The sequence below is a fragment of the Tasmannia lanceolata genome, unplaced genomic scaffold (assembly GCF_043159265.1).
Source record: "Tasmannia lanceolata isolate RefF3 unplaced genomic scaffold, GAP_Taslan_0.1 ptg000037l, whole genome shotgun sequence".
Taxonomy (NCBI): Eukaryota; Viridiplantae; Streptophyta; class Magnoliopsida; order Canellales; family Winteraceae; genus Tasmannia; species Tasmannia lanceolata.
Window position 1 is genome coordinate 14,001,995 of NW_027518714.1, and position 17,902 is coordinate 14,019,896.

The following is a 17,902-nucleotide window of genomic DNA, read 5'->3' on the forward strand; positions in this document are numbered from 1 at the left end:
AGAGAGAGAGAGAGAGAGAGGTTACCTGACATGGAAGCTGTGATGAAAAGTACGAGCATAAGAGACACAGAGAGTTGCTTCATTAAATCAAAGGAAGCCATTTTTCAGTGTCAATGACTCGTGCAAACGACTTTATTAAGGGAGAGTGAGGAGGGTGTTGGCATTGAGCCTTTTTTATATCGAAGGATGGTAAACCTTTAGATTTCATTTTACCTTCTTGGAGATTTGGTTGATTTTGCATTGAAATGATTGTTATTATAAGAGAGCCACGTGAGCCAACCTATATATCTTAGATATATTAGGACCCACCAACTTTGGATTTTCTTTTTTTGTAGGAAAAGTTTTTCCAAAGAAAAGAATCCCAAGATCCAAAACTTGCCCTTAGATTTTATTTTACCTCCTTGAAAATTTTATCTTGTTTGCATTAAAATGATTGTTATTATTAGGGAAGTAAATGATTAAATCTTTTTTACTTCCTTCTCCCTCTTCGCAACTTTGACTTGTTAGGACATCCTACACGCAAGATAAAGGATTACACACAAAAAAACAATGGTTTAGATCAACAGATCTAATCATATAGAAGAGACAGAAGTTGGAGCCGGCCGTAAATATATGATAAGCAAGATGTGAACTTAAGAATGATGTTTTCTCATCAAAATGGTATGAAATTCAGCCTTTTGATCTAGTTATGTTTGGCTTGTGAGCTAGAGCATTCCTAATTATTTTTCTAGATTATAAAATTTACTGAGACCTTTTCATGCATTAAGGAAATCATTTCTTTTGTTGCAAGCTGCAACATAACTTACTACCAACCAAAGGATGTATCCTTAAGCTCACTCAGCAGTGAACCTCACAAACTTACAATGCTAAAACAAATTATTCAAATATAACTCCATACAAAACAATCCTCCTTCTTACTAACACTACTCTTCCCCTAATCTTTACACCTACACTTCAATGACCACCACCAAATCCAGCTCCACCACCAAACCCCGCACCACCACCTACACCACCTCCACCAAAACCACCCCCACCGCCACCACCAAGACCACCACCCCCAGCAAGCCCACCACCAACACCCCCTCCAAAACCACCACCTGCTCCAAACCCACCTCCTACGCCACCACCAGCACCTCCTCCTCCGCCACCACCAAATCCACCTCCACCACCTAACCCTCCACCAGCTCCGGCACCACCGCCAATTCCCGCACCTCCTCCTACACCTCCTCCAGCACCGCCACCAACTCCACCACCTCCGCCTAAACCACCTCCAGCACCGCCACCAACTCCACCACCTCCAGCACCGCCACCAACTCCACCACCTCCGCCTAAACCACCACCAGCACCCCCACCAAGTCCTCCACCTCCACCAGCTCCACCTCCAATTCCTCCACCTGCACCACCACCAAGTCCCCCACCTCCACCGGCACCACCGCCAAGTCCTCCACCAGCTCCACCACCAAGTCCCCCACCTCCACCGGCACCACCGCCAAGTCCTCCACCAGCTCCACCTCCAATTCCACCACCAGCACCGCCACCAAGTCCCCCACCTCCACCGGCACCACCGCCAAGTCCTCCACCAGCTCCACCTCCAATTCCACCACCAGCACCGCCACCAAGTCCCCCACCTCCACCGGCACCACCGCCAAGTCCTCCACCAGCTCCACCTCCAATTCCACCACCAGCACCGCCACCTAGTCCCCCACCCCCACCAGCACCGCCACCAAGTCCCCCACGCCCACCAGCACCACCGCCAATTCCTCCACCAGCACCCCCTCCAATTCCTCCCCCAGCACCACCACCAACTCCTCCACCGGCACCGGCACCACCGCCAAGTCCTCCACCTCCACCAGCTCCACCACCAACTCCTCCACCTCCACCGGCACCACCACCAAGTCCTCCCCCGGAACCACCGCCAAGTCCTCCACCTCCACCGGCACCACCACCAATCCCCCCACCTCCACCGGCACCTCCGCCAAGACCACCGCCTCCACCGGCACCACCACCAATTCCACCGCCAGCTCCACCACCGAGTCCGCCTCCTCCTCCTAAACCGCCACCACCACCAAGTCCACCACCTCCTCCTAGCCCACCACCCCTACCAAACCTATGTCTAAACCCCTTCTTATAAATACCATGCCCTAAACCTCCTCCACCAAATCCATGCCTACTTCCCAAAAGGAAATGCTTCTCCTCCTCAACACCTTTAACTTCCCCAACAACATCACTAACAAGAAAAGCAAGCACAGCTAGTACCACAACATAATACATGATGAAACCTTCAACTCTCATTTTAACAACTTTCAATCACACACCCACCTTACAAACAAAGCAACAGCAAGAACTACAACAGCTAAGAAGCTAAAGAGCAGTGAATTCTAAGTGGTGCTAAGTAGAAGTTCGCAGGGAGTCTTTATAGAGGGGAAGGTGGTCTTTTACTACACTACCGCCTACCCAAACTGAGTAAATGAGAGCCCATTTTTCATTGGTTAAGAGATATATTTTCAACTGTTTTCCAACTCAAAAACGAGTGAGAAGATTTTGAATTTTGGTTTCTTGGAAACCTGTCCTTAGAGGGTCAACCATCCCCAAGTTGCACTACAGCATTCAAGGTCCGAACCCTAAGCCTGAAACCTATCGTGATCTCATTTACTTCTTTTCTTGTTGTTGTACTGTTTTTATCATAAATAGACCAACGCAAAGACAGCCCTTCTTTCTTCCCTTTTTCTTCAAACGTCAAACTACTTCAACTTAGGGCCACGATCAAACCAAAGAAACGTGACCACTTGCAATCCCAACCACTGTTTTTATATGCTCTCACATCATGGTCTACTGGCAATCCCAACCACTTGTACTGCAGTATCACGGCTATGGTCCTATGGATAATTTATGGTGGGCCCACATCTTGTGTGGATGAAATTACCATGTTGACGCACTTTCTAATCTGTGTTTAGAATGAGTTTTACATGATGAAATGGCGTACATCAGTACATGCACGTTGATAGGAAAGAAGGCGGGGCCCACATTTTTAGGCGATCTGAACCATTCAAAAATTGAGCCCCCGTAGATAGGCGGTGCCCCAAACATCATCTCCATGTAGAAATGATCCTAATCCTTTTGATCTTTGTGGTAGTTTAAAATGGATGGCACGGTATAGAAATATTGACGGACAAGAGTTAGGATCATCCCCTATATGGAGAAGATGTTTGGGCCAATCCCTATCACCATCGGGTGGCCCAACTTATGAATGCTTCAGATCACCTAATAATATGGCTCCACTAGTTTTTTTCTGTACTCAATTGTGTAGAATTACCATGTGGGCCCACTTTTTTTAATTTGTCGACTGATGCTGTTGCACACCACATGCACACATTGAGATAAGGGTTAGGTATATATCCTGATATTGGGCCCACCAACGTGAAACCATTTCTTTTACACTGGAGGGGACTGTCCCAAGTAAAAACGAGGGATAGCCCAGAAGTTGCCCTCGGTAGGCAATTCGTGCAATTCAATTTGAAGATTTCAGATGTAAGGCTGCTCAAAAAGTTTTTAATTGTACATTAGCCACGCAAACATATGGTAAATCTTCTATGGGGCATTATCAGTACGGAGATTTTCCTTAAAGATTCTGAAGACCAGGTCATTTGGAAAGCATCTCCTTATGGGAACTTCTCCCTCAAATCGGCTTAGGACCAAATTAGAACTCGGTATCCTCAACCGGCTTGGGCCAAGACTATTTGGGCCAAAGGGCACATCCCGAGATATAGTCTCATTGCTTGGAAGGCTCTTAATAATCGGCTCTGCACCAAGGACAGGCTTTGGTTCCTCGGTTCTAATAGGGAGGTCAACTGCTTACTGTGTCATGTTGGAGTGGAGTCTGTTGATCATCACTTTTTCCAATGCTCTTTCTCGGCCTGGATTTGGAAATCTGTCCTTTAGAGGTGTGGTCATAGGAGAAAGCCTCAAAAATCAGTTTTAGATGAAGAATACTGGATCTGTAACAAAATCAGTGGGAATGGTCAGGTGTTGACTATTATAAGAGTTGGATTCTGCTCTGCTATCTATAATATTTGGGAAGAAATGAATAAGAGATATCATGGGAATCAGCCTCGGCATAAGCAACAAATCCTTCATTCTATCTTCTCCATTATCACTTTGAGGCTCTCTTTTCTCCAGCTTGAAGATCCCAGGACTCAAAGAAATATAATTATCGCTGAATTTTTTGGTTTGGGGTGTTTCCAAGCTAGTAAAGATGTTCAGTTTTGTTCTTGGGATAAGCCCCCAATTCAGTTTTTCAAGTGAATACGGATGTGGCCATCCATGGTGATAATGCTGGGTTGGGCGGGCTTATTCGTGACTTGTCGGGGAAGGAGGTTGCTGCTTTTTCTGTCAAGTTACCTGCAAAAGAAATTCATGTGCTGGAAATGAAGGCTATCCTTCTGGGAGCTAGACTTGCAGCGGAAAAGGGTCTCACTTATACTTTGCTTGAGTCTGATTCTCTAACTGCTGTGAATGTCATCAATGATGATAGGACCTGTCCCTGGAAGGCCATCTCGGTTATTGCTGATATTCGGGATGCTCTTTTATGTCTAGATAACTGGAAGTTATCCAATGTGTGGAGGGAAGCTAACGTTGCTGCTGATTTTCTCTCTAAACCCACCTGCAGCATTGAAGGAGTGGATATCCCCGTGGTTGACCTCCCTATAGATTTGCTAGACATCATTGTAGCTGATTCCAATGGGACTCTATACCCTCGCTTGTAGCTTTTTTTTGTCTACTTTACCTATTTTGGGTGTTTAAGTTGTAAGAAAGCGTGTCCCTCTTTGTTGGCTTTCGAGCCCCTAGATGTAATCTTTTTTCATTATCTATTTTATCTGGTAGGGGTCCTGCCTAACCCTAACTTACCCATCAAAAAAAATCTTCAATGGGGCTAATATATATACTTCTAGCTATTCTCACAGATTTTAGTGTATTTAAAATCGGAAGGCAATTTAAGAGCGGTTGTTCTATGATGTAAGTACAGACGATGAGAGGAATCAGCTATCCAATCGGATTCAAAATGATGGGCCCCAGCCCATCAAAACAAGAGGGGTAAATTGGTGGGCCACTCTATTCATGTCTTTGCTTAGAATTGGTGGGCCCCACCCTAGGGCATGTGTTTGGTAAGAAAAGGCAGGCCCAATAAATGTTGTTTGTAACTAATGTTCATTGCTCCTCCCAAATAGATAAAGCAACTTCACATCAACCGCCACATCCCACTCCCTCAAGGCTCCCTCCTCTGCAGTGTCTCTTTCACTGTGCTTCCCACTCCCATCAATCCTTCCCTCCTACTTTGAAAGGCATTTTGGATACGTGAAATTTACAATCCTAAAAAGAGTACTGACGCTGGCGAGCCAAGTGTCGTACGCACTTTGCGCTTGCTCCAACAGCTAGTGCTCGGTCGGATGCTACATGGAGCTTTGGATCGTGTGCTAACCGCCGTTAATCTAACGGGTGCAATGTGGATCATCGGATTGTGATCTGTCCCATACCAAAGGTTAGAGTCCGAAAGGGTACGATCCAAGCCGTAGATTGGCAATCGGTCATGTTCTAATGGTTATGAGGAAGGACTAGGGTTTTTAAATAAACCAAGATTGACTCCAAAAGTGAACTGGACCTTAGAAACGCGATATGACACGACCCAATGGTTAGATAAGCCCTCATAGTGATAAGGTGCCATGAAAGGGTGAGTTTCTATATGAAAAGTCACCAAAAGTTCTACAAATAGGCCAGAAATTCACCATTTGTGTAGAAAAACGGGATTCCTTTGTGGGAATCACTTTTTAGTGATTTCCAACGCCTTCTTCTCACTCTTTGAGTTTTCTAAATACTCTTTTTATTTCCTTTTAATTGATCTATCTTATCTGTTTTTCGCAAAAACGGAAACTAGTATCTCAAAGACTTGAAAAATCCAAGGGTGTTTCGGGTTTGTTTCCGCTCGTGCAAAGCACCAACAAACATCAATAGGTCTTGTCTGTTTCTTCCTTCGCCAGCTCTTCTATCCTGTGATCCATTTCTTCCATCCTCCGTAGCATCGGATCAGATCTGCGGTCCGGCTTCTCCGGTGATCTGTTTCTTTCCACTGACGGGCTCGCTGCAGAGCCGGACTGACTTTCCGGACTCTTTTGACGAGGCCGGAGCTTCTCTTACTGTGCGCGGCCTTCATAGGCCTGTGGCGGCGGTGTGGCTCTGTATGAGCATGCCTGGCCCTGGGGGGATGGACTTGTCTTGAGTTGTGAGTCCGGTCTTCTCCGTGAATATTCGACCTTTCATGTATGGGTCGGGAAGCTTCAGGAGGAGGTTCGGGAGGCGCTTGGAGTAGCTGCTGATATTGACCAACCAGAGCCGTCATTTGCTGGAAAAGGGCTTGAACTTGGTCTAGAGTAGGTGCAGGATTGAGGTGTTCTGAGCGAGAAGGGCTCTGTTCAGCTATAGCCGAGGCTGCCACTACCAGCGAGGCAATTCGCTCACTTCGAGTCCTGCGAGGCAGCACGGCTTGATCAGTCCGTGCAGCTGGTACCCACGCATTCTTGCGCCCTGCCATTTTTGTGAGAGATCTGAACAGCTTTTAGTTCGGGGTCCCACGGATGGTGCCAATCTGTTAGACCGAAAATCGGTAACAGGTACGACAGTGACGTAAGAGCTGAGCTGGATGACCAGAGGGACTGAGTCCTGGGGGACCAGAGTGAAGCGAAGTGGTGGGACTGAGTCATGCTGAGAGAGCTAAGTCCTGCACAAAGGCAAGCGAGGTCAGAAGACCAACCCGGGTTTTACTCCGGACAGGCCCTTCGACACTCAAGTCAGTATGAGCAGGAGTGCAGAGCTAGTTGTAAGAGTTTAGGGTGGAGAGAAGGTTTTTCATTACCCATTGGTTTGAGCTTTGAACCCACTTTTATAGAGGGAAACTCAATGACGTGTCCAGGACAGGTGTCCAGGGCAGGTGGCGGCCTGCTATAGGCTGGAGTTCACCTACTCCAGGACAGGTGTCCAGGACAGGTGGCGGCCCGCTATAGGCTGGAGTTCACCTACTTCAGGACAGGTGTCCAGGACAGGTGGCGGCCTGCTATAGGCTGGAGTTCACCTACTTCAGGACAGGTGTCCAGGACAGGTGGCGGCCTGCTATAGGCTGGTGTTTTTACACCTCATCAATTACCATTGTTTGGGACTGACCTCATTGCTAGAAAACTATCCATACAAATTGTTTGTTGGATTGCTTCAAAGAGACCAAGACACATCCACAATAAATAGACACAAATTCTACCACGTGAATTCCGCCATGGCAAAATGGTGAGGTTACTCGATTGGGTGGTAAATCATGTTGCCCATCCAACTAATTGAATACCATGGTTGAAACTATTTACTTGACCTATTAGTTTTAATCTTTTAACTTATAAATATCATTTACTTGACCTCCAGCCCTTTGATTTTTTTTTAATGGCAAAGAATTATATTAGTAAAGAGACAAGCATGGTAAGACCCACAACGACTGACATAATCGAAGCAATACAAGAAAAAAGAAGATATTAAACAAGAACAAGAATACACCTCAAGGAGGAAGGAAATCCAAAACTTCCAAATCCATTCTAGAGCAACCGTCCCTTGCTAACTTATCTACCTCAAAATTAGCCGATTTCCTTACGTGATGATATGAAATGGATGAACCATCCATCTAATCAGAGATTTCATCAATCCATCGAGCAAACCGCCACGGGGGAGTTGATCTCAAGCCACTTTATAACATTTAAGGAATCCCCTTCTACTATGACTTTGTCAAGACAATCTCGCTCCAACATTCTTATTCCTTGGTGCACCGCCCTCATCTCCGCCTCATTGGAATCGGTGGGCCCCAATTGGGCCTGAAAAAGCCCCAGGCCCAAATAGTGTTGCCAACCTCATCTCTTAAAACCCCACCTATCCCAACCGGTCCAGGGTTTCCCATACTAGAACCATCAAAGTTCAACTTTAAGAATCCGATGGGAGGAAGCTATCACACCTGAGAAAATCACGGCCTAATCTCCATGCTATTACATACCAATGACTAACCTTGCCATAGTTCGTGGGCAGAAATAAATCGGAAGCTAGGCAAGGGTCTCACCCAAGCAATTGTAACGGCAATAACCCTTATGAAAAGAAAGTGTGGTGATTTCACAAAGCCTTTAAATACCCTCGCATTCCTCTCTTTCCATAACACCCAAATAACTCCTAACAAGACATTCCACAAGATCTTCCTTTCTTCCCTCAAGGGACCAAAGCCCATCCTTCCGGAGTTCTGAGATCTTGGATAGGAAGACCCATGATATACCAAATCTACTCAGAACTTTGCTCTATAAATACCTGGCCAAGTGGCCATTTTACAGTGGAGAAAGACGTGATACATTATTTATCCCGCTTCTACACAAAGCGCACAGTGGTCTATAATCTACATATGCGGATGATGAAGGTGATCTACGGTGATCATCTTTTCCAAAGCCGTCGTCCATGCAAAGGCACACACTCTTGAAAAAGCTGGAGTCTTCCATACCCTTACCACTGGTGAGACAGAATGATTGGATGCTAGAAGATTGTAGAAGGATTTGACGTTGAACATTCCGGATGCACGCTGGATCCAAATCCTTTTGTCCTCGCCTGACCCCTTTAAAAAACATAATGCTAGATCACATTGTTTACTAGATCAATAATTAATGGAGTTTAAATCCAACTCTATAGAGAGAGAGAGTTTTTATATGGTGTGTACTCGTGAAGCAGAGAGAGGGAGAGAGAGATTTTACCTGGAATGATCCAGACCGTTCATTTGTTAGGCCACAACGTAAATAGGCTGTCACCCATAAAGTATCTCCAATGATGATCCTAACCCTCCGATCTACTGTGGTGTCTATAATGTAAAACCCCTCGTTAGATCAGAGGGTTACGATCATCCTATGGAAATGATTTCATAGGTACTGCCTATTTAAGTTGTGGCCCAACGAATGAAAGGTTTGAATCATCCTAAGAAGTGGTCCCCACTGTACTTTCTGCAAAATATGGGACTTCACGCGCACAGCCTCAAAAAAAAAAAGAAAAAAAGAAAAAAGGGGGACGTTGTGAGATATTTGGCTTCAAACCTTCCGGTGAGCCACCTACAGAATGCCCTCATCAAACAACCAAGCTTGCCACGTGTATGGGAGCCTTTTTTCAAGGAAAAATAAATAAGTGGAAAATGTTAAATCCGTGAAGAAAATTGATTTTTCACGTGCAATATGGAAAGGTAAATTCGTGAAGAAAATTGATGGGAGGTTGTTGAAACATTTATAAAAGTAAGTGCCATGAATTTACTTTTACGCAGCTGTGAAACAACAGAAGTCTTCAGTGAGGAATAACTACACGTCCTCGATCCTCGATCCACATAGGCCATTTTTCTCAAAGCCCATCGGAGAAAGGCATTTCGCGGCTGGCTGTTGCTGAGAGAGCAGCCACCTCAGATGAATTAAATCAATAAGACATACCATGTGTACCATGTGGCTGCTCTCACATGCAACAGGCAGCGAAATGCCTTTCTGTGATGATCCCTAGCAAATCGCTTTTGAAAAACTCTAAAAATGTTTGGGTAGAGTACGGAAAATTTGGAAAATATGCATCCCTTTCTATTTATTTACTACCCATATACTTGGTTTTAAATTTTGCCGAAACCGACCAATACCCGAAATGGTATCGGATTTCGGCCGAAATTTTGATTTTTTAATATTTCATCTGGAATTTTCTAGAAATTCAACCCAAAAATCTCAAATTATTTTTAACTATATAACATTTTCCCCAAATTACCGAAATTTCGGTTTGGTATTAAATAAAATATTGTTTTAAAATGGTATACCCCATCTCTGCAGAAATTTTGAAATTTCTGTTTGGGCAAGGGCGGAAACGAACTCCGAAACCGAAATTTAAAACCATGCCCATATATCTAGGGTGTATAAGATTTTTTTTTTCAGAAAATGTATCTCGATTTTTATCTCTGCAGAGACGTTCAAAGGAATTGGAATAATAATTTCTAATAAGACAATAAAAAGCATTAGAGGTTCGTGAAGTGTATTTACTGGACCTCGATCATTTAAGTTAATTTTGAGCTTCTTTCAAGATTTACAAATCAGGGATTTGCTAGGGACCATCGCGGCTGGGCTGCTGCATGTGAGAGTAGCCACCTCAGATGATTTAAGTCAGTAAGACAAAATCTGTTGAAAAGTGATGCTGCTTGCTCTCACATGCAATGCGAAATGCCTTTGATGGTCCCTACCAAATCCTTACAAATAATATATGAGAAAATGATGAATTATTCATCGAATTCGTGTTTAATACTGAAAGTATATAGAGCTCACCAAAAGTCATTTTCTAACCGTCAATTTACAAACACAAAAATCCACGGTCAGATTTCAAGATACAGCACATCCTTAGGGGCCATCTCTACCGGTCACCCTTGAATTTCGTGGTTTTAGCACCCAGTTCTTTTTTTACCATTTTGCAGTTTTTCAGACTCGCATTTACCCCTCTTTATTACTCCTAGCTGTCACACATCCAAAATCGTGTATAAAAAGAGCGGGCGCAACACCTAACAACAAAACGCCGAGTGAGTGAGTGAGAGTGAGTTAGCGAGCGAGTGAGTGAGTGTGTGTGAGTGAGAGAGGGAGAGAGAGTGAGATGGAGAGGTGGAGTGTTTTTTTAGTGGTAGCTCTCATGATTGTTCACACGAGTGCTAGGAACGTACCTAGTGACGCGGGTCTCAAAGACGAGAAGAACTTCGTTACGTTTGGTGGGGTCGGCGGTTTCGCCGGTGTCGGAGGGGGGTTTGGTGGAATCGGAGGAGTCGGAGGTGCGGGTGGACTAGGCGGACTCGGTGGTGGAGTAGGAGGACTAGGTGGGGCGGGTGGGCTAGGCGGACTCGGTGGTGGAGTTGGAGGACTAGGTGGCGCGGGTGGGCTCGGTGGAGTTGGTGGTGGAGTTGGAGGACTAGGTGGGGCGGGTGGGGTCGGTGGGCTTGGTGGTGGTGTTGGAGGGCTAGGTGGAGCGACTGGGCTCGGCGGAGTTGGAGGAGTTGGAGGACTAGGTGGTGCGAGTGGGCTCGGTGGTGTTGGGGGGCTAGGGGGAGCAAGTGGGTTAGGCGGTGTTGGTGGGTTGGGTGGTGTTGGTGGGGGAGTTGGTGGTGGTGGATTTGGAGGTGCTGGTGGTGGCGTTCTTCCTTGATATGGTTTAGGGTCAAGGACTTAGGTGTGACTTGTGAGTGTGTGTTTGTATTTGAGTTGGTATTAGGGTTTGTTAGTTGGTACGTAACTATGTTTATGTAATGAGTTGCATGCAAAATTGCACTTCTTTTTCTAAGTGTAGTTTTACTTTTGGGTTTAAGGAGTCATGTTTTTATTTTGAGTAGAACTTCAGTGAAGATTCTCTCTCTCTTTCTCAATAATATTGATATTGTTAAGCAACTCGTCCCCAAAAAACAAGTTCAACTTCTAACCACACAGTAATCTCCAATAGAAATATGTTGATAAAAATATTAGACCTGGCAAACGGGTGGGTCTGGCCGGGTTTGACCCGACCCGTACGGGTCCGGGTCAAACGGGCCGTGTCAAAATGACCAGGAAAAAATTTACGGGTCACGAAGTGTGGATCCAGACCCCACCCGTACAGGCCGGGTGGACCCGCGGGTAACCTGTTTTTTTACTATTTTTTAAGATTTTTTTTGTTTATATAGGAATTTGCTAGCCACCTTCGCCAAGGCTACCTCTCGCCCATCCTTTTCAATTGCATATGACCATGTGATGTTAGCCCATTTATGTTGATTTTATGAGAGATTTGTCTTATTCTTGACGTGGTGCAAACTGAAAAGATTGGCAGAAGTACGATTTGTACAATGGCAGAAGTAAGATTTGTATAAAGGTGGCTAGCAATAAATAATAAGTTTTATAGAAAAATTATGGAGAAATGACAACAAAGTAGAAAAATTACGGAAAAAATACCGAAAGAATGTACCAAAATATAACAATTACGGAAAAAACTACAAAGAAAATTTAAAAAGTATGACAATTACGGAAAAAATGCCCAAAATAAAATCTTTTCCACTTCTCTACGGGCAGCTGCGGATCACCTAGACCCGGCCCAGTTTTCACTGGCCGGGTGCACCCGCGGGTTATTTTCAAATGGCTCACAAAGGAGTGACCCGGACCTGGAAATACGGGCGGGCCGGGTCACTTCTTGCCTGGTCTAAAAACTATCCCTATTTTACACAAACATTTTTTTTTTATCATTTTCACCGTTGCTATCTTTACCAGAATATTTCTGCATTTTTATATTATTTTCCGAGATTTGCTAGGGAATTTTGTGGAAAGCCATTTGGCGCCTACTTTCCAAGGAGAAAACAATCACAAAGACTCAGTTTTGGCAGATTTTGTCTTATTCATTTAACTCATATGAGGTGAGGTGCTTGTACACCTCTAAAAAAGTGAGCTGTGAAGTGGCTTTCCTCAAAATTCCCTAGCAAATCTCTTATTTTCCTCAAGAATAATGATACTAAGAACAGCTTGGTTGGTTTAGAGTTTAGACTCGTCCCAAAACCTCTCCCTTAACAAAAATGAATAACAAAGAAAGGTATATTTGTCATTTTAACGAGAAATAAAGAAATATAGTTATATAGATATAGTTGGAGCGAGAGAATTGAAGTTGGGGACGAATCCAAATCCAATTCTCACAAAGAAAATTGCTAAACTAAAAATAAGAAATCTACTCAGAGGCACTCTTCTTTTTGGATTTTGAGTCCAAAAGGACCAAAACTCATTATTGGACTCAATATATAACGCTATTTTTTGGTCCCATAATCAGTTTTGGACTCAAATTAAGGGATTTGAAATGCCCAAAATCAATTCTCAAAATCCAACAAGAATTTGAAATACATAGATAATGTGGTACGACTTGGATAAGATTGTTAAATGTGACAGTCTGTAAAGTCGAACTCTATTTATAAATCAAGGAGACTGAGGTCGGTGAAATTAGTTGTCAATTTATTGAAACTAAAGTGTGTAGGAGAAGGCAAATTTATTAAGCTGGCAAACCTATTAATTGAACTGTACAGTAAGGTTAGTTTCGGATGAATAAAAGCCAAATTTAAGATTTTTTACTTGCCAGGTCGCTTATTTACTCCCCTTGAATGGCTACCCTGGAAAATTTACGAAAAAATTGTTACTTGTATCTGAATTTACAATTGGCTCGTAGGTTTAATCCAAATGGTAGCTTATAGTACTAAACTTTTCCCCACTCTTCCAAGAAATCATTGAAAAAAACGTAACTCGACATATGGACATATGTTGAATCCAAAGTTGAAAACTTTTGTACATATTTAGTTGAAAGCGGTCATGTTATATATAATTGGGAAGAAACAGTGTAAAGTAGTGAAAAACTTTGGTCGCTCCAGCCTCCAGAAATCAGATGTTAAATTGGGAAATTTTGAGTCAAGTCCGGTGAAAATGGAGTCGAGTCATAAAAGATCGGATCGAGTTGGGTAAATGTTGTCTCGACTCGTTGATTATCCGACACAACCTGATGTTTTCGCTACACGACCCAAAATTTCTCCAACTCAACCACACTTTTCCCAGTACGACCTGATATTTTTCGGCCCAACCTAGTATTCTCCCAACATGACCCAATTTTTCCCGAGATGACCTAATTTTTTCTCAATGTGACTCAAAACTTCCCCACTCAACCCAATTTTTTTCCAACTCGACCCCAATTTTACCCAACTCGACCCCTTATGTCATCGACTCGACTTGATTTTTTTTTTAATTTGTAGCAATTTTATCACTTTTCAACCTATTTGCGTCACTTTAATCACTTTATAAACTCATTTGTGTTGTTTTTGTAATTTTTAATAGGTTAGTGCAATTGTGTGCTTATTAGTACCATGTGCATGCAACTTTTTGTTAGGTGGGTTGATTTTGTAATTTTTAATAGTTTAGTGCAATTGTGTGCTTATTAGTACCATGTGCGTGTAACTGTTTGTTAGGTGTGGAAAAATGAAAGAATCAAGGGTTTATTTTATCTAACACTTTGATGGGTACTTAAGGATGGAGATTCATATGACTATCATGGCAGGAACAAAATGTTTCTAACAATAAATTGCCGAATAAAATTTCAGAAATCTAAAACTCAAATTCACAAAGTGGGGTATCCCTATCTATAAAGAGATTTGCTAGTGTCCATCGCATAAGGCATTTCGTGGATGGACTTTTGCCTGTGAGAGCAGCAGAAGGCATTTCGTGGATGGACTTTTGCATGTGAGAGCAGCCAACTCATGAATAAAGACAAAATCTGCTGAAAAGTGAGCCTGTCTGCCTGCTCTCACATGCAACAGTCAATCCGTGAAATGCCTTATGCTATGGACGCTAGCAAATCCCATCTATAAAATATTGATATGTAGTAGATCGATTTCTTATCATTTTATATGAAGTTAAAAACGATGATGACCTTTAATTAATGATGGAGAAATTTTATAATGAAGTGTTTAATTCTTTGAGCCTGTGCATAACTAAACACAATACAGTTAACGTATTAGTTCATTGAATGTATCTTCCTCTATTTTGATCCCAAAAAATGTTTGTATCACTTTCTACTCCAATCTCGCATGCTACTTTGATCCAAACAAACGTTTATGTCAGGAAGTAGAGATAGGGAGATGGGGAGATGGGCTGCATTTTGAATTGGAAGTGGAAGAAGAAATGGTGGCGGTGTAGGAGATGTGGGATATCGTAATTTCGGTGTTTTTGGTGAAATTTCAAAAAAAAAATTACTTTTTTTATTCCTTTACAAAATTTCAGCAGAAATTACCGAAAATTTTGGCAAAAAACTGTCATTTCATGCGTCTTTACTGAATTTCGGCCAAAATTTTGGGATTTCGGCTGAAATTTCAGTTTCGGCTAGTTCCGAAATATATGCCAAAACCGAAATTTCAAACCATGTGCTTAACTTAACATACAAGTTTTGTAGAACTTATGCCCCTCCTCTCTTTAAGTGGAAGAAGCCTGAGCGATCTACTGGGGGTTTTCGTTCCATGAGAGAAAGAAGGAGAAAGACGAGGCTTCTAGATCGTGGTTTTCTTGGGAGAGGGTGGGACCAAACCTTAAATTTATAAATTCCATAGGCCATGTTTGGATACCCACAAGATTTAGATTTGGATTTCTCACATTCGCAGTTGAGATTTGGAACTGGATCAGATCCTTAGGGCATGTTCGGCAACACTTCTCATTCTCGCCTAAAGATTCGGGGCGGAAACGGAGTGATGAGAAACTTTAGAAACGGTTATTTATCGCTTCAAGGAACCCTATTTTTAAGTCGAAAAAGTAGCAGAAATTTTGGAAACGGACCTTAGCGGGTCACACAGTCGAACAAGATTTTTGAGATTTTTTTGGGTTTTGTCATTCTCCACCTCTAAAAAAGGGGAAAATCCCAATAGATTTCCAAATCAGCTACAATAGTGTAAAAATATCGTATTTTCAAATCTGTTCTACAATACATTATTTGGAAATCAATATTTGTGGCAATTACCTTCATCCTCCCTGCTCCTAGACCTTGCTGCTGCTGCAGCAACATATCTCTCTCGTACAAAATGAGCATAGGATGATTGGTGAATTTTGTATCCAAAACTCAATTCCAAAAATCCAAATACATGATCCAAACTGGCCTAATTTTCTTTTCCTTTAATCTGAACTTGCCAAAGTAATTAAATTATCCAAACGTGGCCTAATACACAGATCCACCCGTTTTCTGCTGACCCACCTTGATTAGATGACCCTAGGGCCCTTGATTAAAGCAGAACCGTTGATTTTTTTTGCTGGGTTTTACTTATGGTTAAAAAATTTAGGGCCTGGGGAGAAAGTGATGTACTCTTATAAAAAAAAATCAATTTAAAAAATAAAAACACTGCCGCCCACCGTGGGGCTCGAACCCACGACCACAAGGTTAAGAGCCTTGCGCTCTACCAACTGAGCTAGACGGGCTGTTGCTATGAGCCTGATATCTTATTAATTTGTATAATAATAGTTTTGCACTAGTAAAAATCAAAAGAAAGCTCCAAGGCAAGGATAACCTAACATGTATATCACACCTCCTGGTCTGTACGGATTTCATCATTGAATGCAATATACAACTAGTGCAGGGTTATTAAATGAGTTTTATGTGATGCTGTGCTCGAAGTCGTATTTTTCAGAAAGTAGAATACTACCCACTTCTTAGGATGATCCGAACCGTTCATTTGATGGGTTACAACATAAATAAGCTGTACCCCGTAAATCATTTGGATCATCCTATGGAAATGATTTAATATGAGAAACCACGGGGCTATGGGCATGGTTTTAAATTTCGGATTTCATTGGGGACCGAAACCGAAATTTGCCGAAATTCCAAATTTCGCCAATTACCAAATTTCAGAATTTCGAACAAAATTTCAAACCCAAATTTCGAAGCTTAATACCGAAATTTTGGATTTCGGTGGGTCCGAAATGGGTACCGAAACCGAAATTTTAAACCTTGGCTATGGGTACAAAGCAACTTAGCTGGAAAAAAAGAGTCATAGAATCAACCAGTTAAACATGTTCACACAAAATGATTTTCATGTTAAGAAGGAACCGAATCACGTTGATATCATGTGGGTGGTCATAGGGCTGGCAACGGTGCATTCCCCGTCTCCGTCCCCGCTGGAAGGACCATTCCCCGTCCCCGCTTCGGGGATGGCGGGGAATCCCCCGTCCCCGTCCCGTGGGGAATGCCTAATCCCCATCCCCGCCTCATACAAAAATCCTCACCTCAAAAAAGCTTTTTAACATCCCAAAAAAAGAAAAAGACAAGCCGTATTTGTGCACTTATCAAAATATGGTACTGCAAATATCATTAGTATAAAAAAATTCACTGTTAACTTAAAAAACACTAAAACAATACTAAAATAAGAGGATATTGATAATGGCTTGCATAGTAAAACGGGGCGGGGCCATCTCCATCCTCGCCCGCCCTAAGTGGTGGTCATGCCAAATATTTCAATAGAAAGATTTTCATCCAAGTTTTAGCTTGTAAAATCTAGAATTGTACAAACTTGGATTATAAATCCTTGTATCCAGATGGCCTCAGGGAACGGCTGGCTACCATTTTTTTGCTTGAAATATTAGCTTACCCAATGGTGAGGAGGGTTGGAGAGGGATAGATACTGTAAAATAAGGAAACAAAAAGCTTCAGATCGAGTCTTTCCTTGTTATTTAGCCAGTTCTCACCCGCCCTACCTGTCTCATGACCACTTGGGATAAACTAATTTGTCACGAAAAAATACTCATGGATACCAGACATGGCCTTCACGTCCAAAGATATAAGTAATCATCCAATTGTAACATCAAATAATGTGTATGTTTTTGTTGTTGAACATGGATAATTTAAAATGGATAGCCAACCGTTCAAATACAACATAATTTTTTATAAACGGGATTAGAGCATGTAATCCTTACAAATCAAAGAAATGCATCAGCCAAAAGTAAAAGGGAACTAATATTTCTCAGCATTTCCATACTCTTTTGTTTTTATAGTAGCCCTTAGGCCCTATTTAAATTGCAGAAGTTTTCTGAAAATGTTTGGAAAGGAAAAATATTTCTAAAATTTCCAACCTTTTTGTCCACTTAAAAAGATAATTTGAACCAACCATTTTCATTTTTTTTACTTAGGGGAACCTTCAATTTATGATAATATCCCTCTAATTTAATCATAATCATATCATTTTCCTCTAAATTGTGGAAAGAAAATGTTTTCCCAAGAAGAAAATTTCCATCAGAGATATTTTCCTTGCAATCCAAACATGGCCTTAGAATGGAAACAT

General features: G+C 42.4%; 3 protein-coding genes and 1 non-coding gene across 4 annotated transcripts; 2 read left to right on the plus strand and 2 right to left on the minus strand.

Moving 5' to 3' along the window:
* Positions 1-954: 954 nt before the first annotated feature.
* Positions 955-2,756, minus strand: LOC143861247 (uncharacterized). The gene has a single exon (XM_077372191.1). It carries the CDS (start codon positions 2,290-2,292, stop codon positions 955-957), a length of 1,338 nt encoding a protein of 445 aa, XP_077228306.1. The 5' UTR covers positions 2,293-2,756.
* Positions 2,757-4,080: 1,324 nt separating this feature from the next.
* Positions 4,081-4,763, plus strand: LOC143861248 (uncharacterized). Its single transcript, XM_077372192.1, has 2 exons — positions 4,081-4,225; positions 4,291-4,763. Exons 1-2 carry the CDS (start codon positions 4,081-4,083, stop codon positions 4,761-4,763), a joined length of 618 nt encoding a protein of 205 aa, XP_077228307.1.
* A 5,871-nt stretch (positions 4,764-10,634) lies between these two features.
* On the plus strand, positions 10,635-11,486 carry LOC143862228 (uncharacterized). The gene has a single exon (XM_077373236.1). It carries the CDS (start codon positions 10,705-10,707, stop codon positions 11,245-11,247), a length of 543 nt encoding a protein of 180 aa, XP_077229351.1. The 5' UTR covers positions 10,635-10,704; the 3' UTR covers positions 11,248-11,486.
* Positions 11,487-15,973: 4,487 nt separating this feature from the next.
* Positions 15,974-16,046, minus strand: TRNAK-CUU (transfer RNA lysine (anticodon CUU)). Its single transcript has one exon. It is a non-coding gene; the product is annotated as a tRNA-Lys (tRNA).
* Positions 16,047-17,902: the final 1,856 nt, after the last annotated feature.

Coding starts and splice junctions, on each gene's coding strand:
- LOC143861247 (XM_077372191.1), bottom strand. CDS start 2,292: ATGAGAGTTGAAGGTTTCATCATGTATTATGTTGTGGTACTAGCTGTG.
- LOC143862228 (XM_077373236.1), top strand. CDS start 10,705: ATGGAGAGGTGGAGTGTTTTTTTAGTGGTAGCTCTCATGATTGTTCAC.
- LOC143861248 (XM_077372192.1), top strand. CDS start 4,081: ATGAATAAGAGATATCATGGGAATCAGCCTCGGCATAAGCAACAAATC. Junction 4,226..4,290: donor AATTATCGCTGAATTTTTTG/GTTTGGGGTGTT, acceptor CCCCCAATTCAG/TTTTTCAAGTGAATACGGAT.